This window comes from Arvicanthis niloticus, chromosome 9 (assembly GCF_011762505.2).
Source record: "Arvicanthis niloticus isolate mArvNil1 chromosome 9, mArvNil1.pat.X, whole genome shotgun sequence".
Taxonomy (NCBI): domain Eukaryota; kingdom Metazoa; phylum Chordata; class Mammalia; order Rodentia; family Muridae; genus Arvicanthis; species Arvicanthis niloticus.
Genome location: NC_047666.1, coordinates 84,450,483 through 84,477,095, shown reverse-complemented (window position 1 = coordinate 84,477,095; position 26,613 = coordinate 84,450,483). Strand labels below are relative to the sequence as shown.

The 26,613-nt window shown below is 45.0% G+C and overlaps 1 protein-coding gene across 6 annotated transcripts in view; it reads right to left on the bottom strand.

Annotated features, from left to right (window-relative positions):
* Positions 1-13,968: 13,968 nt before the first annotated feature.
* The window catches only part of Ccdc91 (coiled-coil domain containing 91), a 148,453-nt gene continuing 135,808 nt past the window's right edge, over positions 13,969-26,613 (bottom strand). For all 6 annotated transcript variants that reach the window (XM_034512084.2, XM_034512081.2, XM_076940910.1 and 3 more), the window contains one exon: positions 13,969-14,972. In XM_034512084.2, coding sequence (XP_034367975.1) covers positions 14,862-14,972 — 111 coding nt within the window. In that variant the 3' untranslated portion in view covers positions 13,969-14,861. The remainder of the gene's footprint in view (positions 14,973-26,613) is intronic.

Here is a 26,613-nt window from a genome sequence, read left to right as displayed (position 1 = left end):
TTATATGGCTAATAGCTTAGGATGAGTTATAGCCCCAGCTGAGAGAGAACACTGACACAGGCGGTGTTGACTGCAGAGGGTACAAGAAGGAAGGGAGCTACAACCCAGAAAGGAAAGGTTTGGAGCTGAGACAAGCCTGGGAACCAGCTTCCCTCAGTGTTTAGGGATTGCTGGCCATGCATGCTTGTTGGGTATTCATCTCTCTCTGTCTCTCTGTCTGTCTCTCTCTGTCTCTGTCTCTCTGTCTCTCTGTCTCTCTGTCTCTCTGTCTCTGTCTCTCTCTCTCTCTCTCTACCTGACCTCTGCCTCAATGTGTATGTGTGAGTACGTGTGTGTATGTGTGCAAACATGTATGTGCATGTAAGTGTGAGCATGCATGCGAGTATGTTAGCATGTGTGAGAACATGTGTCTACATATGTGTGAGAGTTTATGTTAGCATGTATGTGAACATGTGTGTGAGCATGTATGTGTGTGTGAGTATATGTGTATGTGCATATGTATGTGTGACATGTGTGAGCCTGTGTGGGGGACATGTGTGTGAGCATATGTTAGCATGTGTGTGTAACCATGTGTGTGAGCATGCGTGTGTGAGCATCTGTGTGTATGTGGGTGTGTAAGAGCAGAGGTTGGTGTCAGGTGCCTTCCTCTACTGCTGTCCGCTTTCAAGGCAGGTCTCTCACTGATCTTAGAGCTCACTGATTGATTAACCTGGCCAGTCAGTGAGCTCCAGAGATCTTCCTGTTTCTACCCCACCAGTGCTGTAATTATAGGCACACAATGTTGCTCTGGGCTTCCTCACACAGGGGCTGGGGATCTGAACTCAGGCCTTTAGGCTTTCCTGGTAAGCATCTTACTAAGCCATCTCCACAGCCACAAAAAATTGCCTGATTTCTTGTGCATCATAGAAGAAACCTTTCACCCACATCTGTGTATTTTCTGTAAAAACACATTGGAACCAATGAAAGGCCAAGTCCTCCGTGACCCCTTATTCACAGTGGATTGCAGGCTGCCTCCTTGTCCTAATTTATGTTTCTATGAGTAACCTGTGGAGTTGTGCAACATGCAGACGACACATGAAAATCAGAATTATGACTTTTACGTAGACCACACTGGGTTTTGCCTGTAAACTGCCTCCAAATGGCTTGGCGGGGGATATGGCTCTCTACCCCTTTCGGCCACCTGTTCGGTATAACCTGATCCCACGACTCTCCTCATGCCACGCAGGTTGTGAGCACCACCTAACCTGGAATACTCACTGGGGTAAAGGAGGTTAGACTTCTTAAAACATAAATGAAGAAAACACAAACAAGCAATGCCCAGTACCCGGAAGTCACTACTCAGAGCAGAGCAGTTTATGCCACTCTGAAGAGCATGACACAGAGCAGCACAGAGACCCGGATATGTGATGGTCCCAGGCTCTGCTGCTATGATTCAAACTGACTCAGGGAGAGACAGAGCCTCCGAGGGACGAGGGACTAAGAAAATAGATGGGAAGCAGGAAACAGACCAGAAGGCAGGGTGACTAGGTGGACGAACCATGGCTTCGGGGTCACCAGGACATGGCCGGTTCTGCCACTGACTAATCCATCGGCCTTTGGCAATTCAGAGAGCAGCTGTGACTCAGTTTCTTACTGCAAAACAGGATATTATTACTTAAATTCTGATGAAAGGGAAGTGTGCAAAGGTGTTTTCAAACATTGTCCTGCCCTCCACACCTCTGACTGTCTGATGGCCCCGCAGAACACTTGCCTATTTCCTCAGTACAGACTTCTTAACTGATACATCTTGATTTTACCTGTTCCTAAAGTGCTCTTTCCACATTGTACCTTATTTTTTTTTTTTAATAAATAAATAAATAAATAAATAAATAAATAAATCAAGCAAGCTGTTTTATTTGCCTGGTTTTTTCCTATAACATTATATTTTTAAAAGTAAGTCATACTTCGAATCGACAAAATGACAATTGTGTGTTCGTGTGACGTGATGTGGCATGTCATGCATCTTCACACTGTGGATGACCGAGGCCAGTCGATTAGCACACCCATCACTTCAGCTCCTGAGCATTTTTTTGCTGTGGTAAAAGCACTTGCAATCCAATTTCAGTAGTTCTGAAATACAGCCACTAATGCCTCTGTCAGGTAAGGTGGAAAACTTAGTCCTTAGTGACGTGGTAGCTACACCTTTGCCCTTTCACCTTTGCCCTTTCTCCAGCCATTCCACCTCTCCTTCCTCATCAGATCACCCTAAGATCAGCCCATCTGTATAAGAACATTCAGTGCTTCTTCCACTCACATGGCGGGCTGAAGCTTCTACCCCATCACCTCTCTGTCTTTCTGTATCTCTGTCTCTCTGTTTCTGTCATTCTGTCTGGCTTCTGCTACTGCTAAGCTTAGTTCTCCCTTAAGGCTCTTGACATGGTGACGAGGTCAATGTCAAAAGAGACTTGATGTGTTCTTTTGATGGAGTCCAAGTCACCTTTGTAATGATGGCTTAGATGCACTCCCTGTGTTGTTTGGGAATAATGTTTAAGTGTGTGTCCCAGGAGATGTGCTCGGTCCTCACTCTGTGTCAGAATCTGACAAGAGTGAGTAAGGCATGGGACGTTCGGAAGCTTCAGAAAGGAGTGGTTTGGAGGCTGAGGTAAAACCTAGGGAATGTGCAGCACCCAGGAAATTCTGCTGCAGAGGCTCTAGCAATGCTCTCAAACCTCTGATAGAGTAACTGACAATCCCAAAAGTAATCTGGAGATACAGAAACCTTGACATTTTAAAATGAATGTTTCACAGAAAGGATTACTGTCTAGAGAATTTTTTATGTTTATAATGCAAAGCTGTGGAGACAGGTGAACAGATGTGTGTCCATGTCTTACTTTCTTAAAACCTAACAGGCCACCACAAGCCTCTCCAGGGAAGAAATTCAGGGAAGAAAGATTGTGTGTGTTAAAATGACCAGAGCCCAGAAAAGCACAGCAGAAGCAACGGCAGATGCCCGCGTGGTACTGAAACCCCAATTCCTGCTTACGAAGATAAATGAAAAGACGCTAACTTCACACAGCTGCTCTGATATCTGATATTTTCTCACACACGATGTACAAAGGATGTGCTCGCTGACACTCTGCACACCCAGGCAAGAGGTTGTCGTGTGAGTTCATTTCAATCTGCCACTCATTCTACAAAAGAAGAAAATGAAACCACGGTCAGCCCAAATGCTTTCCCAGCTGTCCAGGACTAAGTGCAGGACAGAGCTGGGTAGAGGAAATCATACAGAAGACCAGCTCATTGTCTGGGTTTGGGGATTTAGGGGGAGGAAAATCTCATTATCTGGTCCCTTCTCTCTCTTCTCAGCTTTACAAGTGTGTACTTGTATATGACATTTTAAAGACCTTGGGCATGGTAATGTGTAACACTATATTTGTGTGTGTGTGGTGTGTGCATCCCACTTTCATGTGTAACACTGTATTATGTGTGTGTGCATGCAACACTGTATTGTGTGTGTGTGTGTGCATCCCACTTTCACGTGAAACACCATTTTGTGTGTGTGCATGTAGCACCATATTATATGTGTGCATCTCACTTTCGTGTGAAACACTGTATTATGTGTGAGTATGCATCCCACATTCATGTGTAACACTGTATTATGTGTGTGTGCATCCTACTTTAACATGTAACACTGTGTGTGCATCCCACTTTAAACTTTCTTTTCCTCTTTATCTCTCCTTCACTCTTCTTGCCTCCTCCCTGTTGCCCCCTCCACCATCTCCAGCCCACTTCTGGTTACCACATGCACCTGAACACATACACATGCACATAGATGTACATGAGTGCACACATACAAACATGCATACACATATACATGTATACACATACATATATGTTCGTAACACATACAAACACATACATATGAATAAAAAGCACACATGATATACATACATAGACATGTACACACATATAGTACACATACATGCACACACATACACACGTGCACACACACAGACACAAAGGCTGAGAATTGAGATGATTTTCTGAGGGTTCTTTACAGTGTTGTCTTTTGTACATTTTTAAAACTAGATCCCACATGGATTAAAAAGAAGGCAAAAACCAAACCAAACCAAAATAAAACAAAACCCAAGCCAATGACCAGACCTGCACCTGACACATAAAGTTGACACTAAGAACTTAGACCCCCATTGCTAAGATCATTTGTCATCTCCAGTTTCCTCCCAAAGGAGTGGTCTTAAGCTGAGGGGTCTGGCCATTGGAACTGCCTAGATATCGTGAGCAAGAAAAAAAAGCCATATGGATTTGTGAGAAAGTGAACCTAAGCTTCATATTAGCCTCTGAGTGAAATGGTTTCTAATCATAGTTAATCTTGCTTGGATGTATTCAGGGAATCTTGAAGTACCACCTGCGCAGAAATCTTCAAGGCAGTAAGTACCCTTGGGATGTGCTGGGTAGGCAAAGCCTGCAATTCCCCTCTGTGGACCTGGGGTTTGATGTGCAGACAGAAATGAGTGCTTTTGAGATGTGCTGGGTAGGCAAAGCCTGCAATTCCCCTCCAGACCTGGGGGTTGATGTGTAGACAGAATGTCCAATTTTGCAACTGTCTGAGCCAGAAGAGGATTTAATATTACATTCAGAGCAGTACTCAAATTGTCAAGAAACCTTCAATAAAATAACACTGCAAATCACACTCGGCAAAACCAGCTGGCAGAGTCCGCACAATGGAATTGAGGAATACAGCAGATGGGACTCACCGCTGGTAACATGGTTTCAGGGTTCACACACTGGGTGGCTTTGCTATTTACAAGACAGCCAATTTCCACCCTGCTCCTCTATGTTGGGTTTGACACAAGTCCAAGTCCTCAATCGGACTTCGTCTGACTGTGGTCTCGTTCAGATTAGATTTTGTCACCACTCTTCATGGCAGACAGGAATCCAGCAGCTGGGCAAGGAGGACTGAGGGAGGGAAAGACAGATGGAGCTATGTCTGGTGAGGCTGAACACACCTGGTCTCAGGTGTGAAGACCACCACAGCCAGAGACACACAGTCCAACAGCATCTTAGATCAGTGTCCAGGGAAGGGAGCATCTCAGGGTCCTACAGCATTTGTTCTAGATGAGTGCACGTGCGATGCGGTCAAGGACCGCTATTATGAACTCACTCTGAAAAGGTCCAACAGACAGTAACAAATAACACGAGCAGATCTTAGAAACTGATGTGCTTCGGGTCTTCAGTGATCTTCATGTAAGTTCAGACGTGGTCTGACAGAAGACTGTCAAACAGGTGAGTCAACAGTAAAACAAACTTGGCCAAACACTAACATTCTGTCAGTGCTGAAACAGTCACCCAGCTACTTCTCTCACTTTAAATGCTACCCATCCACAAACCAAGATATCAGGGAATGAACAATTTTGAACATTCACAATTCATTAGACATTGATTTTCCATTCATACAAAAATCTACCTTTAAGTGTTTATTAAGAGATTAAATTTCCCTCCATCCCTCTCTTCCTCTCTCCCCCTTTCTCTGTGTGTGTATGTATGTATGTATGTATGTATGTATGTATGTATGAATGTATGTATGTGTGAGTGTTGAGAAAGAATCTCAGGTAGTCCAGGATAATCTTAAACTCACCATGTAGCTGAGGTGGCTCCAATGTTCTGATCCTCCTGTTTCTACCTTTCCTAAGCATTGGCATCTCAGGTGCATCTATCAGAATGCATAGCTTTCTGCTTATTCATTTCAACTGAGGGCACATGAAGCCACATGAAGGCAACCAAGGATGCATTTATAGTGCTCCTTGAGCTGTAGAGAGAAGATTCTGAGGGACAGAGAAAGCCCCTCTTTTATTTTAGAGACTCAACTGGAAATCATGCTCACCCCAGTGTTTATCTGGAGGGAGCGTTGAAGGCTCCTTTTCTTAGCCAGAGATATAAAGCAAGACCCTGACTCAAACCAAACAGAAATGGGTGGCAGAAAGAAACACAACCGAACAATAAAGTTACAGGGGCAGAGTGTCCCTAGGCCAGGGCAGCTCCATATTCACACACCTGGTACGATGGTATCATGTGGATGTATATAACCTTAAAAGAAAAAAGCCCCCGCAGGACCCCGTCTGTACACTTCAGCTCTCACACACCCACTGCTGAACATTCTACAACCATATCCACAACGCTCTGCGAGTCACCATTGGTCAAGGGCAAGGAGAGAACACCGTGGAAGGGCTTGTAAGAGTTCCACTTTTCCTCTGTTCAAGGAAAAACCATTGACTTGTGAGTGATTATGTCATCTATGAGAGATCAATGAGTCTTCATTGTACTCATGACATTAAATTCTGATCCCAGGAAGCCTTGAGGGAGAGAAGCTCTGATGGAGAAGAACTCAGAGAAGAAAAAGGAGGCAGATCAAGGTTCACACCAAATAGAAGTGGACGGGATGCAGCAGCCGCAGAGATCACCCACAGAGTGAATGGGGGTCTGTAGGACTTTTGCTGGTCATCTGTCAACTTAGCCCAGGTGCCCATTCATGGTTTGTCAACATGCTGTCACTCCAGAGACAAGGTGCCACCAATATTTGACACTCTTCATTGGTCATGATCCAACAATCCGAGATGGAGTAGTAAACACATCTTTCTGGAGATTTAGCTCAGCTCTCAGTCAATCCTGACACTTATGAGATTCTTGGGAGCAAGTGTGGGACAAAGTATCTGCATTCTCCTTCAAATTCCTGGTAAGAGGTCATGAAGACACTGGGCAAGAAGTGCCAAAGAGATGGCTAGGGAAAGTAGGTGCCTCAGGCTACACTATGGAGTGATGCAACCGTGTGTGTGTGTGTGTGTGTGTGTGTGTGTGTGTGTGTGTGTGTGTGTGATTGAGTGTGGCTCTCTGTCCACTGAGATTAAGAACTAGAAAAGTCCTCAGAGGCATACCACAGGTGCATGGACCCAGCTTTTGCTGAAAAACAGTGACACCTTACTTAGGTTCACACAGAAATGAAAGCAGGGTGAAGCTGGCTTCTCTGCCATCTTTCTGTGCTCCTCCTTTTGGGGACAAATTCCCGTCAGCTCAACACAGTTTTTCAGTCACTAAGAGCAGCTTCTGCCTAAGAGCTCATTCCCATTTAAGGCTAAATCACACACACACAGTGCTAAACTTGCTGTCACCCTGGATTCCAGAAGACCATCCTCACAGGACAGTCTGTCCCCTGGATAGGAGCTGTCCTCTTTGCTGAGGAGGCTGCGGCCAGATGCAGGTCCCATTGCAAGAACCAAACTGCCCCTCCCCCCACCCCTGCTGAGAAGGCAGTGACTTAGTTCACAGCCCATCAACTCACTTTACACAATCAGTTCTGAGCCAATGTCAGGCCAGCACCTCTGCTGTTTGATTTCACACCCCTGTCCTCAGTCCCAATTCTTTCTCTTTAAGCTTAAAGCTCATGTCAATGCAGTGAGCTTGGGGTTGTCTTTCCTCACCCCTCTTCCTAGAATATATTAAACCTTCTTTGTTTGCTCTTCACTATTTCTCCCCTCTTCCATCGGAACATCGAGGCAGGCGGAAGGCAGAGCCTTGCCTGCTGAGGGCTTCATGAGTCAGGACTTTGGCCCTAAAACTCCAGGGGAGAAGATTTCTGGTTGTGATACACTGAGCATCAGGTGATACATTAAATAGGCAGCAAAACGAAGATTCAGAACTAAGGAAGAAAGGGCAAATAGATCCGGGCTTGGTGGTCACTAGCATCTTATGATCCCAGTACGGAGAGGCTAAGAAGTGACTGAAGAGCTGGAGAGCGGCTCAGTGGTTTCGAGCCCTTGCTATGAGATCATGGTAAGAGCCCAGCTTTCCTTACCCATGGAAGAAGGCAAGGAAGAGATGTCCTCTAGCTGTGTGTGTGTGTGTGGGGGGGGCGTGTATGTGTGTGTGTGTGTGGATGAGGTTACCAGTCCTTAAACTTGGGGTTAGAGTCCATACAACACTGCATTATGGGTGATAAGGAATTCTTGGGCTTCTTTGTGGACTATATTTTACATACGACAGAGAATATACTTGCAAACAGGCATAAACAATATTTCTGTGACTGAATTGTCTTCCTGTGGGGAACTGGTATCAGGGCAAAAAGTGATCTTAACTCTTCAATGATAGGCTATTATTGTTCTAGATTGCTTAGAATCAGGTAGACCATCTCCTAAAATCTCAAGACTTGGAATCTACTGAGTTTTCTCATTTTCTGTAGCTGGTAGCATATGTCAGATTTAACTTATAGTATATCTTTCCTCTGCTTTATGAGAAAACAGAGAAAAGAATAAGAAAAAGAAATTTTAGCTTTCTAAATTACTAGACACAAATCTTGTCTAAAAGTATTACCATATATAATGAATTTTAAAGGCTAACTCACTATGAGATTTAATCCTGTCAACTTGACAGGATTCACAATTACTTAGGAGACAAGCCTCTTGGTTTTCTGGGGAGAGGTTGTCTAGTTTCATTGGCCTGGGAAGATACACAGTAACCATGGGCAGCACCACGCCACGCCACGGGTGGAGTATGGGAGGTCCAGACTGAAGCAGAAGCAAGCTGAGCACTAGGATCCATCTCTCTCGGCTGTAAGACTGTGGACACATTGTATCCAGTACGCACAGCCCCCATAGCTGTGATTCCTCTGCCATGAAAAGCTGCATCCTAGAACTGGGAATGGAAATGAACCCTTCTCTTCTTAAGTTGCTTGCATCGGGTATTTTGTAGCAGCAACAAATGAGTGCATAATTCACCAATAACCATCAATTTACTAATTTAACATCAAAGTAGTCAAAATTTTTACAGACTTTCAACATTTATATCTTTGGCATTTATGAGAAACAGGCATCAACCAAAAACACTTCAGGAAAAACGGTTTATAAAGGTCAGCGTTGTGCCCATGACCAGAGTTACTATCATTTTTAGAAAACAATATCTCAATGAAATGGGCAAAGATTCAACATTCATCACATACATATCTTGCCACAAAGAATTTTCTAGAATCTGTCTCAGTGAGTTGTGTTAAAGTCAGCAATTTGTACATTCTGTGGCTGTATTATTTTTTTCTAAGTCAGCTTCCAGACTTCCGACAACTGAGTGTTCGCCAGTACTGAGTCAAATTTTCCTACCTTTTGAATAAGTGTGCTTCTTGATTTCTGTGTATTTCCCTACACAGGCTAGTCTGTGTCACATTTTGGGATCAGAGAGATTTTAAAAGGCTCCTGTCTGGGTTCAGCCTGTTTTTAGAAGCACTTGTACACCTTTTGCACCAATCTGACTTAATGCCTCCCTTCTCACTCAAGGCCACTATTCCTGGACCCTGTAACATCCTATCTTGGAAGAGCAGACCTCCCACTGCCCCTCACCCTCCTTGCCCACTCCAATGGAACACAGAGCCTAGCCCCTCAAATGGAGATGCTTCCTGTCTCCTATAGGGTACCCTGCACCCCAAGATTATTTCATAGAAAATAATGCACATAGTTTTTCCCTGCTTCTTGTCCTGGACAACCTTGTGAATTTGAGTAGTACATTTCTAGCAAGGAAATTAACTCACTGAACAACAGTAGGGGATGAAAAATTTGCTTGAGAGTTCTCAGACTGGTGATTTAGTGCAGGCTGGATTTGCTTTAGAGTTTCCAGACTCTAGTAATTTATTACAGGCTGGCTACTGTTGTATGTGTATAACTCCAGGTCCTTAAGGGACCTCATGTAGTGATTTAGTAATATAGTGATGTTAGCTAAATCCTATCAATCAGTAGTCAGGTTCTATTAGCTGATTAATTTTTGTGTTTTACTTATTGACTTGGTTATTAAGTCAACTATATATTGAGGTCACTAGAAGCAGCCACTGTAAAATGCTTTATGGATGCAGCCCAAAAACAGATACAGGAACTGGGGGGACAGGTCAGCACATAAGAACACTTGGTCTGCAGGCTTGAGAATGACTTTGAATCCCTGACACCCATGTAAAAGCAAGGAGTGTGCTCAAATGCACTTGTAACTCCATTGTCAGGGGTGGGGTGAAGGTGGGGCTTGCTGGCTGGCAGCCTAGCTGTAAGTCCAGAGTGACCCTGTTTCAAGGCACTGAGGAAGGTGACAGAGGTGGACAGGAGATGTCCTCCAGTGCCTCTGTGAAACCTGCACACACACACACAAACACACGTGCACACATACAAACGCACACACCTCATGCAGGCTCTCTTTAGGGGGAAGACAACATAGAAAGAACACAAACTCTGAATTATAATAACAAGAACATTTAATTATTCTGATGGTCCATGTGATCATTCAGTGGCACTGATGGCAGGTAGGCTACCTGGGGTGGAACCACCTAGTGCGCTGGGAGAAAGCTGACAGAAATGACCCGAGAAAAATGAGTGCTTTCCCTCAGGTGCACAAAAAACAAACAAACAAAAGACCCCCAACCAAACAACAATACGCCCCCCCCCCAAATCCCAAAGACTGGTGGCCAAATAGGTTTTTGTTAGGGGCCAAAGGTGTGAAATATCTGTTTAAAAAGAAATATAGAGGGTTTTTTGTTTGTTGGTTTTGGGTTTTTTTTTTTTTTTTGTTGTTGTTGCTTTTTTTTTCTGGCTTTCAATGTCTGGTAGTCTTAGCTGCTTCTCCTTACAGCCCGCCCAACACTGGTGGTATTGCTAAGGTAAAGGGCCTATGATGCTGGTGTTGTTGCTAAGGGTCCTGGGGTGCCTGCAGTGTATGGTCAGGGTCCTGCGGATGCTTGGCTCACTAGTTTTCTGTGCACTGTCAGCAACGTTTGGAGTTTGATTTTATATATATATATATATATATATATATATATATATATATATATATATATATATATATATATATATATATTTCCTCCCTTGGAATTTACTATACAAAATTCTCTTTTTTTCCCCAGCAAACAATGCTTTCATTTTTACTGTTTAAATACAAAAATTTCTAGCTTAATCCAATTTAATTGTAAAGCTATATTAAAACATTCAAAAGAAGTTATAATTATAGACACCTGACTCTGCAGTATAACCAACCCCAGGGAAATTGCTAGGTTGGCTCCTTGAACTCTGGCATGAGTCAGCACTTAGCTAAGGGACAGGACTTTAAATCAGCACTGATTCTAAATGACCACATATTAAATCGTACAGTAAAAGTCACTGTCACCATTTCACATGTGAGGAGATCGAGACACACAATAGAAACTAAGGTGTATAAAGTCATGTAACAAATAAACCACATAGCTGGGGTTGCAAATCCAGGTCATGTGGCTCCAGGGTCTGCCTTTACATAATATGTTTTGACTTACTAAAACAGAGAGTTGCTTGTGGGAGACCATAAGAAAGAAAGAGTGTTTCTGGCTGGGAAGGTAACTGTTTAAAGCAACAGATATTTTTGTATATTTTATTTTTTCTAGAACACTTGCTGGATCAATAAATGTCTTATAAATGTTTTAAAAACCAAATATTCATGTGTTTCTATATACAAGGAGCTTAATCCACATAAAGTTACTTTATGTGTTTAAGATAAGATGTCAGGATTAGCTGATACCAGTGAGATGTATTGACAGACCTTTGCTGTCACTGTAGCTGCTGTTGTTTCTTTTAGAATGGAAGTATGGCTATCTTAAATCCTTTCTAATGTGGCACTGATACCCCAGAATGGCCTAAGCTTTTCTGACCCTGATGCCTTAAGCAGGGGTTTTTACAGCTGCCTTCCTCTTTGTGTCCACTGCAGACTCTCCGTCTTCCTAGCCTTGTCTTGAAGGACCACTACCTCACAGTTACGCGTTTGGCTTTACCACTATGGTAAACTGTGTTTGTGAGAATCACTGGTTCTCCACGGTACTGTCCTACCTTTTCTAACATATCTTAGTCTTCACTACTTTATGCAGACCGACTGCTTTAAATTAACTACTGATAAGCACTGGATGAGTGTCTCTAACACTGATATCTTTAAAATAAAACTTGGGATTTTATATAAGGATTATCCAAATTAAAAAAGAAAACTTAATACCAAAATGAACTGTACAAACATTGCATATGTGAATAACTTGCCTTTATTAATTAAAAAATGTCTAAGCAGGGCATTTGTCTGCTCAGTCTCAGGTGTAGACTTTTTTTTTTTTTTTTTTTTTTTTTTTTTTTTAGCTTTGTCAGACAACAAGAGACTGGCTTGGTTATATATTCAACATTCCTTACAAAACGTCTGAGTGTTCCTATTGTAGTATGGACTCATCTGTAGAGACAGACTGGCACTTGCTGGGTACCCAGGGCCTGTGTGCTCGGCTCTTTTTGATGGCTTTTATCTTTTTCTTTTGGTGTTTCACATGGGCTCTGGCTAGCTTAAGGGGAAAGTGGACCCGTATACTCCAAGAGTTCAAGACCCAGAACACAGTGGGTAAATAATCTCTCACCTCAGAAGAGAAAACCTCTCAGTGACTTACCAGCTAACTTTTCCCAGAAGTCCCAGAAGTGTCAGGTCTCCAGCTGCCGGTCCCTCAATCAAGGTGAAGAATTAAAGATAAGAGCTTGAGTGTCTGCCTGTGGCCACCACCCTGGGTTCTGTGGTGGTTTATCACTGTGTAGTAATGGTCACATCAACGGGGCTCATTATACAGAGTGCCAGCATTGTTTCACAGTCTCAGAATCATTTCTGTCACAAACGAGGAAACTGAGCACTTACTGGGCTAGGCTGTGTGTCTGTGAAGGTCCCATACAGAATGTGGCTGGCTTAGGACACTAACATAGGCCAGGGTGAGCACCTGAGGTGCTGCCCCTCTGGAGGGGGCACTGGGCCACAGTGGCCTGAAAAAGCAAAGGCCAGTGTTAAAAGGCCAGAGGTTGAATCCCACGTGAAAAACTCAGTCTATTACTTGAATAAACTCCAACATGTCACCTCCTATCCAGGGTTACTAATATCATGCGGAATACTTGGCACTTCTACTCACTTGGGGTTGGGGTTCTTTTCCACCCAAGAATGGTAGTGTCAGATTTATAATTTGAAAGTAGTTGCATCTGTCAATAAGGCAAAATTGATCGGCCCCCAAGTTTTCCTGAGCCTCTGTGGGGCTCACGTCTCTAGGCTGGATTCTTACCTCTGCAGTAGGAACTGCTTGATCATCCCATTCTCCTGGTGCTTGCCACCTGAGGTGGTCTAGGCTCTTTTGATAACCAAACAAAATTCACAATGCATTTCATTGGAAATACACCTTAAATATCACTCAAACCATCAGCTAGTTCAGCCTGAAGAATCCCGATACACACGTCAGACTTTACACACCGACTTCCAGGCATCTTTAAGGACACCCTCATGAAAAAGGCATAGCAGTGACCCCAAGTGGAGTAGCATGAGGCCCGGTCAGTGTTTCTCCGTCTTCATATGCTGACAGATGTAACTCGTTCCAACAGATTTCAGAGAACACTTGCTCTGAATAGACAACAAAGCTGGAGCCCCAGTCAGAATCAGACACAGCCTCCTGTAGTAGTTGGGCAAGTATATCAAGTCTTGACTAGATATACTCTCCTGGCATCTCTGCTCTCTCTGGACCTCAGCAACAGTGACCTATACCCCACACTAATCTAAGGCCAGTCTGAATGACGTTTGATGTCTCCCTGGCACTTAATTTGGAAAGTGTCTCACTTTTTCCCATGTAGCAATTTAGGCTCATGGTTTGCTTACTCTGAATTTTACTTGAGTTTCTATGATAACTAAGGAATTTTAAGATCCTTGGTAAATACTGTCACTATTTAAGGGGAAATGTTCACAAAACACAACCTTCATGGTTTCAGAAAGAAATAACATTTTAAAAGAATTAATAAATTGTTGCCTGGCATGGTGGAACATGCCTTTCTTTCCCCACACATAGGAGACAAAGGCTTGTGAATAGCTTTGATTTTGAAGCAGGGCTACACACTTGAGGTCCTGACCTCTAAAAAAATAAAAACATAACAATCAAGCAACTTTTTGGTGTTCCATTTATTATACTGAGAAATCCCAGAAAAATACAAAGCCCCAGGAAGCAGAAGCACTATTCATGATTTCATACTGGGGCTCACTGCTCATTAATTACCAGCATCCCGATTTACCCCTGTGTCTGATGCTTGATTAAACAGATGTGTAGATGTCTGAGTTACATTCTTTCCAGATATTAGATTATGAAACATGATCTCGAGCCTTTGAAGAATGGCAGGAAGCAAGCCTGGCCACACACCCCAGTTCACACAGGGCAGCTGCTCCAAGCCTGGCCAGCTAGTGTTGTTCATTTTTGGTAAATCTACGGAAACACGTGGGGTCACATGGGGGGAAGAGGTCAGGTGAGTCAGAACAATGACCATGCCAAATGTTTCTGCCCACTCTACCTAAAATCAAGTAAATGCATGGTTACACAGTGGTTGCTCCCTGCACATCACCTCGAGGTGATCACAAGGTAATCCTTTACCAAACACAGTGTCATCAGGTCACCAGAAGCTATAGGGTTTACCTGATGAACTTGGGATAGCATACCACTTTTCCATGACTGGGTCATAGACACTCTTCCATTGCTACTCATGATGAAACAGCAGAGAATAAGTTAGATCTGTTGATGGGTCTTGTGGAAACTGCTCTGGCTCATCCTGGAACTGGAAACCACTTTCCAGGTTTAAACAGAAAACAAGAGCACTTGTCTAGGTCACCGCACTTAACTTAGAAGTCTAGTGACTGACGCAATGGCCAGGGCAAGGCAGCCCACCACGTTCCCTTTATTCAGTGCCACCAGGCTCTACGGCCATTAGATCACTCAGCTGTTTCTGGGCGCAGGAGACAGCTTCAGAGTGGGCAGGCTTAATGACCAGGATGGATCATCTGCGTCTCTATTCAATGTCAACAGGCTCCGTAGCTATTAAAGCACTCAGCTGCTTCTGGGCGCAGGAGAGGAACAGCTCCAGGCTGGACAGGCTACGCTGGCGGGTGACTTGATCGAGCTGTTGATTGTTTAGAGAGAGAGAGAGAGAGAGAGAGAGAGAGAGAGAGACTTCAGTTGGGAGAATGCCAATAGGATGCCAGTGAAAGACACCAGGAGCTTTCTGGGAGAAAGGACATGAAGCCCAGTGGGATTTCCAACTGTCTGCCTGTATAATCAAGGTTGTTTGCCTGTTATCCAGGCTGACAGGGTGACAATGTACTCTCACGGCTGACCGTGGTCTGCAGTTACTAGAGAAGTCATATGTACAATATCAGAATTTTATTTTAGAAAATATGAGTACAAACAAGCTGGTTCTTAAAGAATAGACCAAATATCCTCAACGATCCGATGGATATCATAGATGCACAGGACACAAAGATCAGCCAATGACATCACACTTCAATTCAGCACAGTTTTGGTGGTGAAGAGGACTGGGGGAGGGGGATGGAGGGGCAGCTTGTCATTTAGGGTTAAGAGTGGTGCTGCTTTTGCAGAGGACCAAAGTTTGGCCCAGTACCCACATACAGGCTTACGACTACCTTAACTCCAGTCCCAGGGGACCTGATGCCCTCCCTGGATTCTGAAAGTTCCCCCACGCACACGCTTCTACCACACAGACACAAACATAAGTAACAATAAAATCGATAAATATTTAAAAAATATTCGATAATGTTGAAACCTGTGTGAGCTATTCCCCCTGCTGAGAGATTTTAAATCAGGGTTATAGTAACAAAAATGAGGTTCAGCAAAGACAGTTATCTGGGTTATCTGCTGAGGATGTTCTGGACGCTGAAGATGATGTTGCTAATGGCACAGAAAGAAATATGCTAACCATGAGAAAGAAGCCCGGTCCCACAATGGGAATCTTCAACTGAGAGCTGTGGGTTCTATTGTATACTATAAACCGGACTTATACCCTTCCTATCAGTACCTCTGCATCCAAGTGAGAATTCTCTATTAAACTACACTTCAATAATCCACTGAAATTCAAGGTCATTAACCAGAACACAAAGCTTTCCGGAGAATCCAAGAGTCAAATGACAAAGAATGAAATCTAACAAAACAGTTGTTTAACAGGACTGGGCTTGCTAGACAAGACTCTCTTCAATTCTGAGATTTCCACGAATGTACAGCAGAGGTCCTGCTGGTCTTCCTCCCTCAACCTTCTTCTTCCTTTGTCATGTGATGCCTCTGGGTAGATATAAAAACAAACACTTGTTGCACTCACTGGGTTATACATAGGACAACCCTTGATCCCAGGTGAGCAGACACTGTGTACCTCAAGAATGACTTCTCTTAGCGTCTAGAAACAGGTCTAGGCATGTTAGGCACTTGTCAAGTTTTATAAGGTTGACTGAACTAACTGGTGCACAAGCATCCACTGGGAATGACTGATGTATAGTGAATCCTAAGAGCAACAGGAGGTCCAGACTCATCCACAAGATGGGAATGTTAGAAGGTCATTTTAATATGTGCAGGGTTTTCTCTCTCCATTGTCTCTCTTCCTCCCCAACCCCATCTCTCTCTCCCCCCCTCCTCCTCTTCTATTTTGCTGTTTCTGAAGCAATAAGGAAATTTAACATCCAAGTATATACCATTCAGATGAGAAGATGTTCATACTGTCCTGGACACAGTCAGCATGTGGAACTTCTATGGCATATAAGCTGCTCAAGTTGTAAGAGGTGTGGCCAAATTGCTTTCCAGAGAGTGTGCCAGGTCATCCGTGCCCAGCATGAGGGACCATGTTCCTATCCTGTTCTTTCAAGCAGCTAATAGTCCCCACTGCATATTTACAGTTTAACACATTTATTAGATACTCCAGTACAATACACAGGCAAACATATGGTGGGTTTCCTTGATTGACAATTGATGTGGGAGGACCCAGATCACTGTGGGTGGTGCTACCTGTGAGCAGGTAGTCCCAGGCTCTGTAAGAGCAGGTAGAGGAAGCCATGACGAGGAAGCCATTAGGCAGCACTCCTCCATGACCTCTGCATCCATTCCTGTTCCACGTTCTTAACCTCACTTCCCTTAGTAATGGCCAAAGGTGAAGCTCTAAGAATCTTTCTGTCCCCAACCTTCCTTCACTATATATTTTTAACCACAGTAACAGAAACCCTAACAAAGACACACTGAGTCCAGTTTGTAGCAACTGCTTAGGTGGCAGATTGCTATCTGCAAGGTGACTTGTGACTTCTCTGCACATGTGCAGGTGGCACCTAGCTTAAAGCTCTCCAGTGTCCATCACTCACTCTTCTGACCTCACTTGTCTCCACATGGATCACACTATTTTACTACAGCCTTACAATAAACCATCCCGCCATATATGGTCATCTTGAAAGAGGATTAATCAGTAGACACGTGTAACAATTGAAAAGAAAGAGACCAGATAGAGTATTAAGCTTTTTAGAAAGCACAAAACAGCAAATCTCAGAAGTATTGTTCTCAGATATAAACACTGGCAGAGAAGCCTTCCCTCCCTTTTCAGGTGGTTTGGAGGTAGCTTCATGGGTGTTCACTTGACTCTATGTTAGCCTAAAAAAATAATATCCACAAAGACACTATGGGTCCTGCCTGCCATCCCAGCACTGGAAAGGTTGAAGCAGGGACATCAGAAATTCAATGATGGCTTCATCTCTGTAATGAGTCTGAAGTCTCTGGGGCTAGAAGACTCTGCCTCAAAAACAAAACAAGAAAGAAAAGCCTTCCAGAAAAACCTAAACCTCAACCAGGAGCTCCATTTAAAACAAAACGGATGCTCCTTCTTAGGTGTCAGATAAAAGTATTAGCATCTGAGAAGTGAGGAAACTCACTGCTTAAACTACACCCTCTAGTGCAAACCTCCACAGCCGTGAATAAAGGCTTACATATGATAGATACATACATACAGGGTAAGTGTAGGCCCTAAACACAACCACCAATGCCTCTGCAAGAGACACCAAGACAACATAGAGGGGCTGTCAAAGACTAGAGTTGGGAGAAGACACATGGCAAAGACTGAAAGCTGTCACCAGAGACAGGCTAGGGCTCCAGTGTCCCCTGGTGCCTGCAAGGAAAACCAGGCTCTGGCATCTGAGTTTCAAGCTTCATGCCTCCAGTAGTGGATGAGAATATGTCTGTTGCTTTAAGTCTGTTGTAAATTGATTAAGTGCCTTGGACAGCTCAGGTGAGGCATGACAGCTTCTCATCCTGTGTCCTATGGGAGTCTCTGTGTCATGACAGCTTCTCATCTGTGTCCTATGGGAGTCTCTGTGTCATGACAGCTTCTCATCCTGTGTCCTATGGGAGTCTCTGTGTCATGACAGCTTCTCATCTGTGTCCTATGGGAGTCTCTGTGTCATGACAGCTTCTCATCTGTGTCCTATGGGAGTCTCTGTGTCATGACAGCTTCTCATCCTGTGTCCTATGGGAGTCTCTGTGTCATGACAGCTTCTCATCCTGTGTCCTATGGGAGTCTCTGTGTCATGACAGCTTCTCATCCTGTGTCCTATGGGAGTCTCGGTGTCATGACAGCTTCTCATCCTGTGTCCTATGGGAGTCTCTGTGTCACAACAGCTTCTCATCCTGTGTCCTATGGGAGTCTCCGTGGCATGACAGCTTCTCATCCTGTGTCCTATGGGAGTCTCTGTGTCATGACAGCTTCTCATCCTGTGTCCTATGGGAGTCTCTGTGTCATGACAGCTTCTCATCCTGTGTCCTATGGGAGTCTCTGTGTCATGACAGCTTCTCATCCTGTGTCCTATGGGAGTCTCTGTGTCATGACAGCTTCTCATCCTGTGTCCTATGGGAGGCTCTGTGTCATGACAGCTTTTCATCCAGTGTCCTATGGGAGGCTCTGTGTCACAACAGCTTCTCATCTGTGTCCTATGGGAGTCTCCGTGTCATGACAGCTTCTCATCTGTGTCCTATGGGAGTCTCTGTGTCATGACAGCTTCTCATCTGTGTCCTATGGGAGGCTCTGTGTCATGACAGCTTCTCATCCTGTGTCCTATGGGAGTCTCGGTGTCATGACAGCTTCTCATCCTGTGTCCTATGGGAGTCTCTGTGTCACAAAAGCTTCTCATCCTGTGTCCTATGGGAGTCTCCGTGGCATGACAGCTTCTCATCCTGTGTCCTATGGGAGTCTCTGTGTCATGACAGCTTCTCATCCTGTGTCCTATGGGAGTCTCTGTGTCATGACAGCTTCTCATCCTGTGTCCTATGGGAGTCTCTGTGTCATGACAGCTTCTCATCCTGTGTCCTATGGGAGTCTCTGTGTCATGACAGCTTCTCATCCTGTGTCCTATGGGAGGCTCTGTGTCATGACAGCTTCTCATCTGTGTCCTATGGGAGTCTCCGTGTCACGACAGCTTCTCATCTGTGTCCTATGGGAGTCTCTGTGTCATGACAGCTTCTCATCCTGTGTCCTATGGGAGGCTCTGCGTCATGACAGCTTCTCATCTGTGTCCTATGGAAGTCTCTGTGTCATGACAGCTTCTCATCTGTGTCCTATGGGAGTCTCTGTGTCATGACAGCTTCTCATCTGTGTCCTATGGGAGTCTCCGTGTCATGACAGCTTCTCATCTGTGTCCTATGGGAGTCTCCGTGTCATGACAGCTTCTCATCTGTGTCCTATGGGAGTTTCTGTGTCACAACAGCTTCTCATCCTGTGTCCTATGGGAGTCTCCGTGTCATGACAGCTTCTCATCTGTGTCCTATGGGAGTCTCTGTGTCATGACAGCTTCTCATCCTGTGTCCTATGGGAGTCTCTGTGTCATGACAGCTTCTCATCTGTGTCCTATGGGAGTCTCCGTGTCATGACAGCTTCTCATCCTGTGTCCTATGGGAGGCTCTGTGTCATGACAGCTTCTCATCCTGTGTCCTATGGGAGTCTCTGTGTCATGACAGCTTCTCATCTGTGTCCTATGGGAGTCTCTGTGTCATGACAGCTTCTCATCTGTGTCCTATGGGAGTCTCCGTGTCATGACAGCTTCTCATCTGTGTCCTATGGGAGTTTCTGTGTCACAACAGCTTCTCATCCTGTGTCCTATGGGAGTCTCCGTGTCATGACAGCTTCTCATCTGTGTCCTATGGGAGGCTCTGTGTCATGACAGCTTTTCATCCTGTGTCCTATGGGAGTCTCTGTGTCATGACAGCTTCTCATCTGTGTCCTATGGGAGTCTCCGTGTCATGACAGCTTCTCATCCTGTGTCCTATGGGAGGCTCTGTGTCATGACAGCTTCTCATCTGTGTCCTATGGGAGGCTCTGTGTCATGACAGCTTCTCATCTGTGTCCTATGGGGGCCTCTGTGTCATGACAGCTTCTCATCCTGTGTCCTATGGGAGTCTCTGTGTCATGACAGCTTCTCATCTGTGTCCTATGGGAGTCTCTGTGTCATGACAGCTTCTCATCCTGTGTCCTATGGGAGTCTCTGTGTCATGACAGCTTCTCATCCTGTGTCCTATGGGAGTCTCTGTGTCATGACAGCTTCTCATCTGTGTCCTATGGGAGTCTCCGTGTCATGACAGCTTCTCATCTGTGTCCTATGGGAGTCTCTGTGTCATGACAGCTTCTCATCTGTGTCCTATGGGAGGCTCTGTGTCATGACAGCTTCTCATCCTGTGTCCTATGGGAGGCTCTGTGTCATGACAGCTTCTCATCTGTGTCCTATGGGAGTCTCTGTGTCATGACAGCTTCTCATCTGTGTCCTATGGGAGTCTCTGTGTCATGACAGCTTCTCATCTGTGTCCTATGGGAGTCTCTGTGTCATGACAGCTTCTCATCCTGTGTCCTATGGGAGTCTCTGTGTCATGACAGCTTCTCATCTGTGTCCTATGGGAGTCTCTGTGTCATGACAGCTTCTCATCCTGTGTCCTATGGGAGTCTCTGTGTCATGACAGCTTCTCATCTGTATCCTATGGGAGGCTCTGTGTCATGACAGCTTCTCATCTGTGTCCTATGGGAGTCTCTGTGTCATGACAGCTTCTCATCTGTATCCTATGGGGGCCTCTGTGTCATGACAGCTTCTCATCCTGTGTCCTATGGGAGTCTCTGTGTCATGACAGCTTCTCATCTGTGTCCTATGGGAGTTTCTGTGTCATGACAGTTTCTCATCTGTGTCCTATGGGAGTTTCTGTGTCACAACAGCTTCTCATCTGTGTCCTATGGGGGCCTCTGTGTCATGACAGCTTCTCATCCTGTGTCCTATGGGAGTCTCTGTGTCATGACAGCTTCTCATCCTGTGTCCTATGGGAGTCTCTGTGTCATGACAGCTTCTCATCTGTGTCCTATGGGAGGCTCTGTGTCATGACAGCTTCTCATCTGTGTCCTATGGGAGTCTCCGTGTCATGACAGCTTCTCATCCTGTGTCCTATGGGAGGCTCTGTGTCATGACAGCTTCTCATCCTGTGTCCTATGGGAGTCTCTGTGTCATGACAGCTTCTCATCTGTGTCCTATGGGAGTCTCCGTGTCATGACAGCTTCTCATCTGTGTCCTATGGGAGTCTCTGTGTCATGACAGCTTCTCATCCTGTGTCCTATGGGAGGCTCTGTGTCATGAAAGCTTCTCATCTGTGTCCTATGGGAGTCTCTGTGCCATGACAGCTTCTCATCTGTGTCCTATGGGAGGCTCTGTGTCATGACAGCTTCTCATCTGTGTCCTATGGGAGTCTCCATGTCATGACAGCTTCTCATCTGTGTCCTATGGGAGTCTCCGTGTCATGACATCTTCTCATCTGTGTCCTATGGGAGTCTCTGTGTCATGACAGCTTCTCATCTGTATCCTATGGGAGGCTCTGTGTCATGACAGCTTCTCATCCTGTGTCCTATGGGAGTCTCCGTGTCATGACAGCTTCTCATCTGTATCCTATGGGAGTCTCTGTGTCATGACAGCTTCTCATCCTGTGTCCTATGGGAGTCTCTGTGTCACGACAGCTTCTCATCCTGTGTCCTATGGGAGTCTCCGTGTCATGACAGCTTCTCATCTGTGTCCTATGGGGGCCTCTGTGTCATGACAGCTTCTCATCCTGTGTCCTATGGGAGTCTCTGTGTCATGACAGCTTCTCATCCTGTGTCCTATGGGAGTCTCCGTGTCATGACAGCTTCTCATCTGTGTCCTATGGGGGCCTCTGTGTCATGACAGCTTCTCATCTGTGTCCTATGGGAGTCTCTGTGTCATGACAGCTTCTCATCTGTGTCCTATGGGGGCCTCTGTGTCATGACAGCTTCTTATCTGTGTCCTATGGGAGCCTCTGTGTCATGGCAGCTTCTCATCTGTGTCCTATGGGGGCCTCTGTGTCATGGCAGCTTCTTACTCTGTGACCTGTGCAGTTTTATGCAGTAACATATTGTATTCTGTTTTCACTAAGGGGCTTTCTGTTGCTCATGTGAAATGCACAATTCTAAACAATGCCATTGCCATTTTTATTACTTTGGGATCAGCATACACAGGCTTCACTACTGCATTTTCAAGCATAATTTGTTGATTGTCCTGTGACCTTTCTCCCTTGGCTGCCCCCAGGTTCATGTTACATGTGTTTCATTGTCCACCTCCCTTCTGCCTAACTTCTTCACCCCCCCTCTTGTGGTTCCTGCTCTGGCTTCATGGCCGATCCCCACAGTCCCAGCCACACACAGACAAATATGAATGTCAACTGTGAGGATGAGTACATGACAGAGAGGATGTGGTGCTTTCCTCTCTCAGTCTGAGTTACTCTGCTTCTTATAAGAACTTCCAGACCAACGCATTTATCCTGCAAGCTTCACTTTTCTTTATGGTTGAATAAAATTCTATTAACCATAGAGACTACATTTCTTCATTATCCATTTGTCAGCAGATGTCTAGGCTGAATCTATTTCTCTGTTGTTGCTATGAATAGAGGGGAAACAAACAGGGACGTACAAACATTTCTGTAGGGAACACAGAGTCCTTCAGGGGTGTCCCCATGTGTGATATAGCTAGGCCATGCGATAGTTATTTTAAAGATTCTTTTTTTCTGAAACCTCCACCAATCATGTGGAATGATTGAACAGGATCTTAGGGTTTTTATTGCTATGGTGCTTACCAGGACCAAAGGCCACTTGGGGATGAAAGGGTTAATTTCATTTTCTACTTACAGATAACATTCCATCATCAGGAAAGTCAGGGCAGGAATCTGGAGGCAGGAACGAAAGCAGAGGCCGGGAGGAGGCCTGCTTACTGGCCTGTTCCTCATGGTTTGCTTAGCCTCATGGTTGACTGTCCTTCCTTCCATAGTGATAAAACAAGAAACACCCCACGGGCTTACCCACAGGCCAATCTGGTGGGAACATTTTCTCAGCTGAGAGTCCCCTTCCCAAATGCCTTGCTTGTGTCAAGTTGACTAAAACCAAACCAGGATAAGAAGTTCTTGAATGACTATTGTACAGGTAATAGTTCTCTGACTTTTTAAACTTTATAATCAAGAATATATATAACAAAATTTGAAATATATTCTACCATCTTATTTCTTCTAGAAGTTCATCTAGACCTTAATCAAACAGACTGCAAGCACATGGAGGACAGCGGTCGATGGCGCTAGTGTTTATACAGAGATGGTGAGACTTCTCGGTCTGACTTTCCCACACCACAGTGTGGAGAATAGAGGCTTTGAGTAGTTAAGAGTCTAGGCTTGCATTCTAGCTCGCTCTCCGTATTAAAAAGGCAACAACCTAGTTCTTGAAAGGATATTTAAATGCATTGAAGTTTGGCTGTTGTGTTTGAAGGAGTCTTCCATGTTTGTTTCTGGTAAGACAGATTCTGCAGATGCTCATTCCTAAAGTACCTGCTCTATGCCCATAGGAACCTGGGAAAGCTCTGGATGACAATAAACACCCTATCCGGACTTAAGACCACTGCCATCTTTCAGATGAAGACCGCGCGCGCGTGCGCGCGCGCGCGCGCGCGCACACACACACACACACACACACACACACACACACACATATACATATACATATCAAAAACATGCAGGTACACACAAGATCCTGGACTTTCTCAGAGCCATCCATCAGATTCTTCTGTGGTGCTTGCACTATGGTGTTTGGATGCTTCTGGACAAATACTGTTACCTTCCCTGGTTCATCAAATTGTGTCCACTCGGCAGATCGGAAGAACAACAACCCGCCTGTGTCAGTGGCCTGTCTGGTTGCTTTACCACAGGCTCCCTGGTATTACACTATTATGCACATGCCTGCTGTAAGGAGCTATTCTATTAAAAAGACTTTCCTATTTTTAGATAAATAAGTCTGATGTGAGAGTCTACATTGTATAAAAAGCTAAAGGTCAGATGCAGAGTCCCTCTCTGGGGACATATCTGTGGCATTATCATAACCATGTTGACAGAGACGTTCTGGATCAACTTCAGGGAAATTAGTGTCACATAAAATAAATGTTTAGAATAAATCAGACTTGAGGGATTCAACAGTCTGGGCAGTGGTTTGACCTGAGGCAATGTCAGTTGCCTTAACCTTGAACTTGAGAGCTTGTGGGTCTGGCCTCTTCATCAGACCATCCACATCCACATCTATGCCCCACGATGGCCGCCAGCTCTGAGTGTGTCTCCAGTGCATCCCAGAAGTCACCACAAAAAGAAGTCGTGCCACTTTCTCATGTTCCAGATGGACTACAGCTGCTTGTCAGAGTGAAGGAAAGGCGGGAGAGTCTAAAGCGCTCAAGCCACAGCTGAAGGCCTGTTGCTGGGTTTTAAGACGTCTTACGGTAAGAACTTCTCTGTTCTTGAACCATCCTAAGTAAGTTCTTTTACGTAAGCAGCTCTGCCCTCTCATCTCAAACTACCACAGAGCCCACGGGAATGTAAGCACTCACAACGATACGCACTGAAGTGCACACACACACCTCAACACATGATCCCGCTCGACTTCACAGGCTCAGCAGCACTGCTTGCTCAGGAAAGACACCCTGCAGTAGACATGGAGTTGGCGACTTCCTGTGCTGTCAGGAGCATGCCTCCTGAGGAGAGGCTCAGGAAACCAGGAGAAACCTGGTTCCAGCAGTCCTAGATCTGCCAATGGCAATTTTAACACAACCAGAAAATAAGACCATGGATCTAGAGTTTACAGGGACGGGAAGCTAACTACTGCTTCCCAGAGCGTCTCTGGCTCAATAATCTGGATGCTGTCACTTGGGCTGTTTGAGGAGCTGATCCCTTGAGGCTGGACACTGATTTCTAGACTGTCTGAGAAGCTACATGGCTTCCCTGCATGTCTGAGGAGCGGGACACTGCTTCCTAGGGTGCCTCTGTCTTATGAGCCTGCCCTTAAGTCACGATTTTATTCTCCTGGCAACTGTGTATGTGGGGGGGGGGGGGTAATCAAGGCTTTGAAAGGTTATGACTTGCCCAAGTGGAAGAGCGGGCAGACTTAACACCAGGTGTGTGTGATACCCAAGCCTATCCTCCAACCTCAGCACGCATGGCCCTCTCAGATAAGAGCTTCAGTTATGACTGCGGGCCTTGGCACAGGGTCTATTTTGCTATAAATACACAGGGGTTCTTTATGTTTCATTACCCAAGTACAAAAGCCTGTCAAAGCGCCAAAAACCTGGCAAAGGCAGCCATCAAACAATGCAATCTTCGTCCCTCCACAGAGGTTCAGTAAGTTTCAGAAATTAACACACAAACGGATCCCTGAAAACACACCAAAATCATTTAAAGGAAATTCAGCTTACTAAATACACCATTAAGAGAAACATTTCCTTCAACAACCTGGAAATGTCAGCAGCTATACAGAAAAAGTGTAAAACCCCCTCCTGTTCCTAGTGAAGCAAAGGCTTTCAATCTGACTGACACTGTGTGGCACTAAGCAAACCTCGAAGTGCACAGCCATCTAGGGCCTAGGTAACCTCCGCTCACTCACTTCTGCATTCCCAACTGGTAAAGCAGCCGGTCAGCCCAAGACCAGTGTGTGCTGGGGTGCATACGTGGTTAGGGATTCTCATGACTTAGTGCCCCAAACTGAACCCATGCAATTTCATTAAAGCACCATTTAATTGAATGGAAGTTTTTACTGTGAATATATCTTTTTCCTTTGAAACCTCTATCTTCATAAAATTTATACTGTATCCATGATCATCAGATCATAGAAATCTGATAACTGTAAACGACCGACTCCTGGCACATTTTAAATAGCTTATGTTCTCAAGGGAATGGAGGGAGGAAGCGCTTTCCCTGTTGTCCCTTCTCAGAAGCACTGTTGCCTCCCAGCTGGACCTGGGGATGGAGGAAGCAATAAGCCTCTCCCCTTCCCGCATAAACGAAGGAGATTTTGCTTTCACTCCAGGCTAAACTCAGAAGATAGTGAAAAAATAGGAATAAAAACAGGGGCAGAACCTGGTCAGACAGGGTTTACGGTGACATGTGCTTGGCAGCAGCTGCCATCCCCTTCACCTACAGGTGGACATCTGGGGACAGTGCACACACCTTTGGGTCACTGTTGGTCCTACTGTGCTTTCTATGCTCTGATAAACACCAAGTCCAAAAGCAGCCTGTTGAGAAAAGGGCATGTCACAACTTACAACCATATTCTACCATGAAGGTGAGTCAGGGAAGGAACTCAAGGCAGGGAACCTAGAGCCAGAACTGAAGCAGAGGCCGTGGAGGAGTGCCGATTGCTCCTCATGGCTTGCTCAGCCTGCTTTCTTATA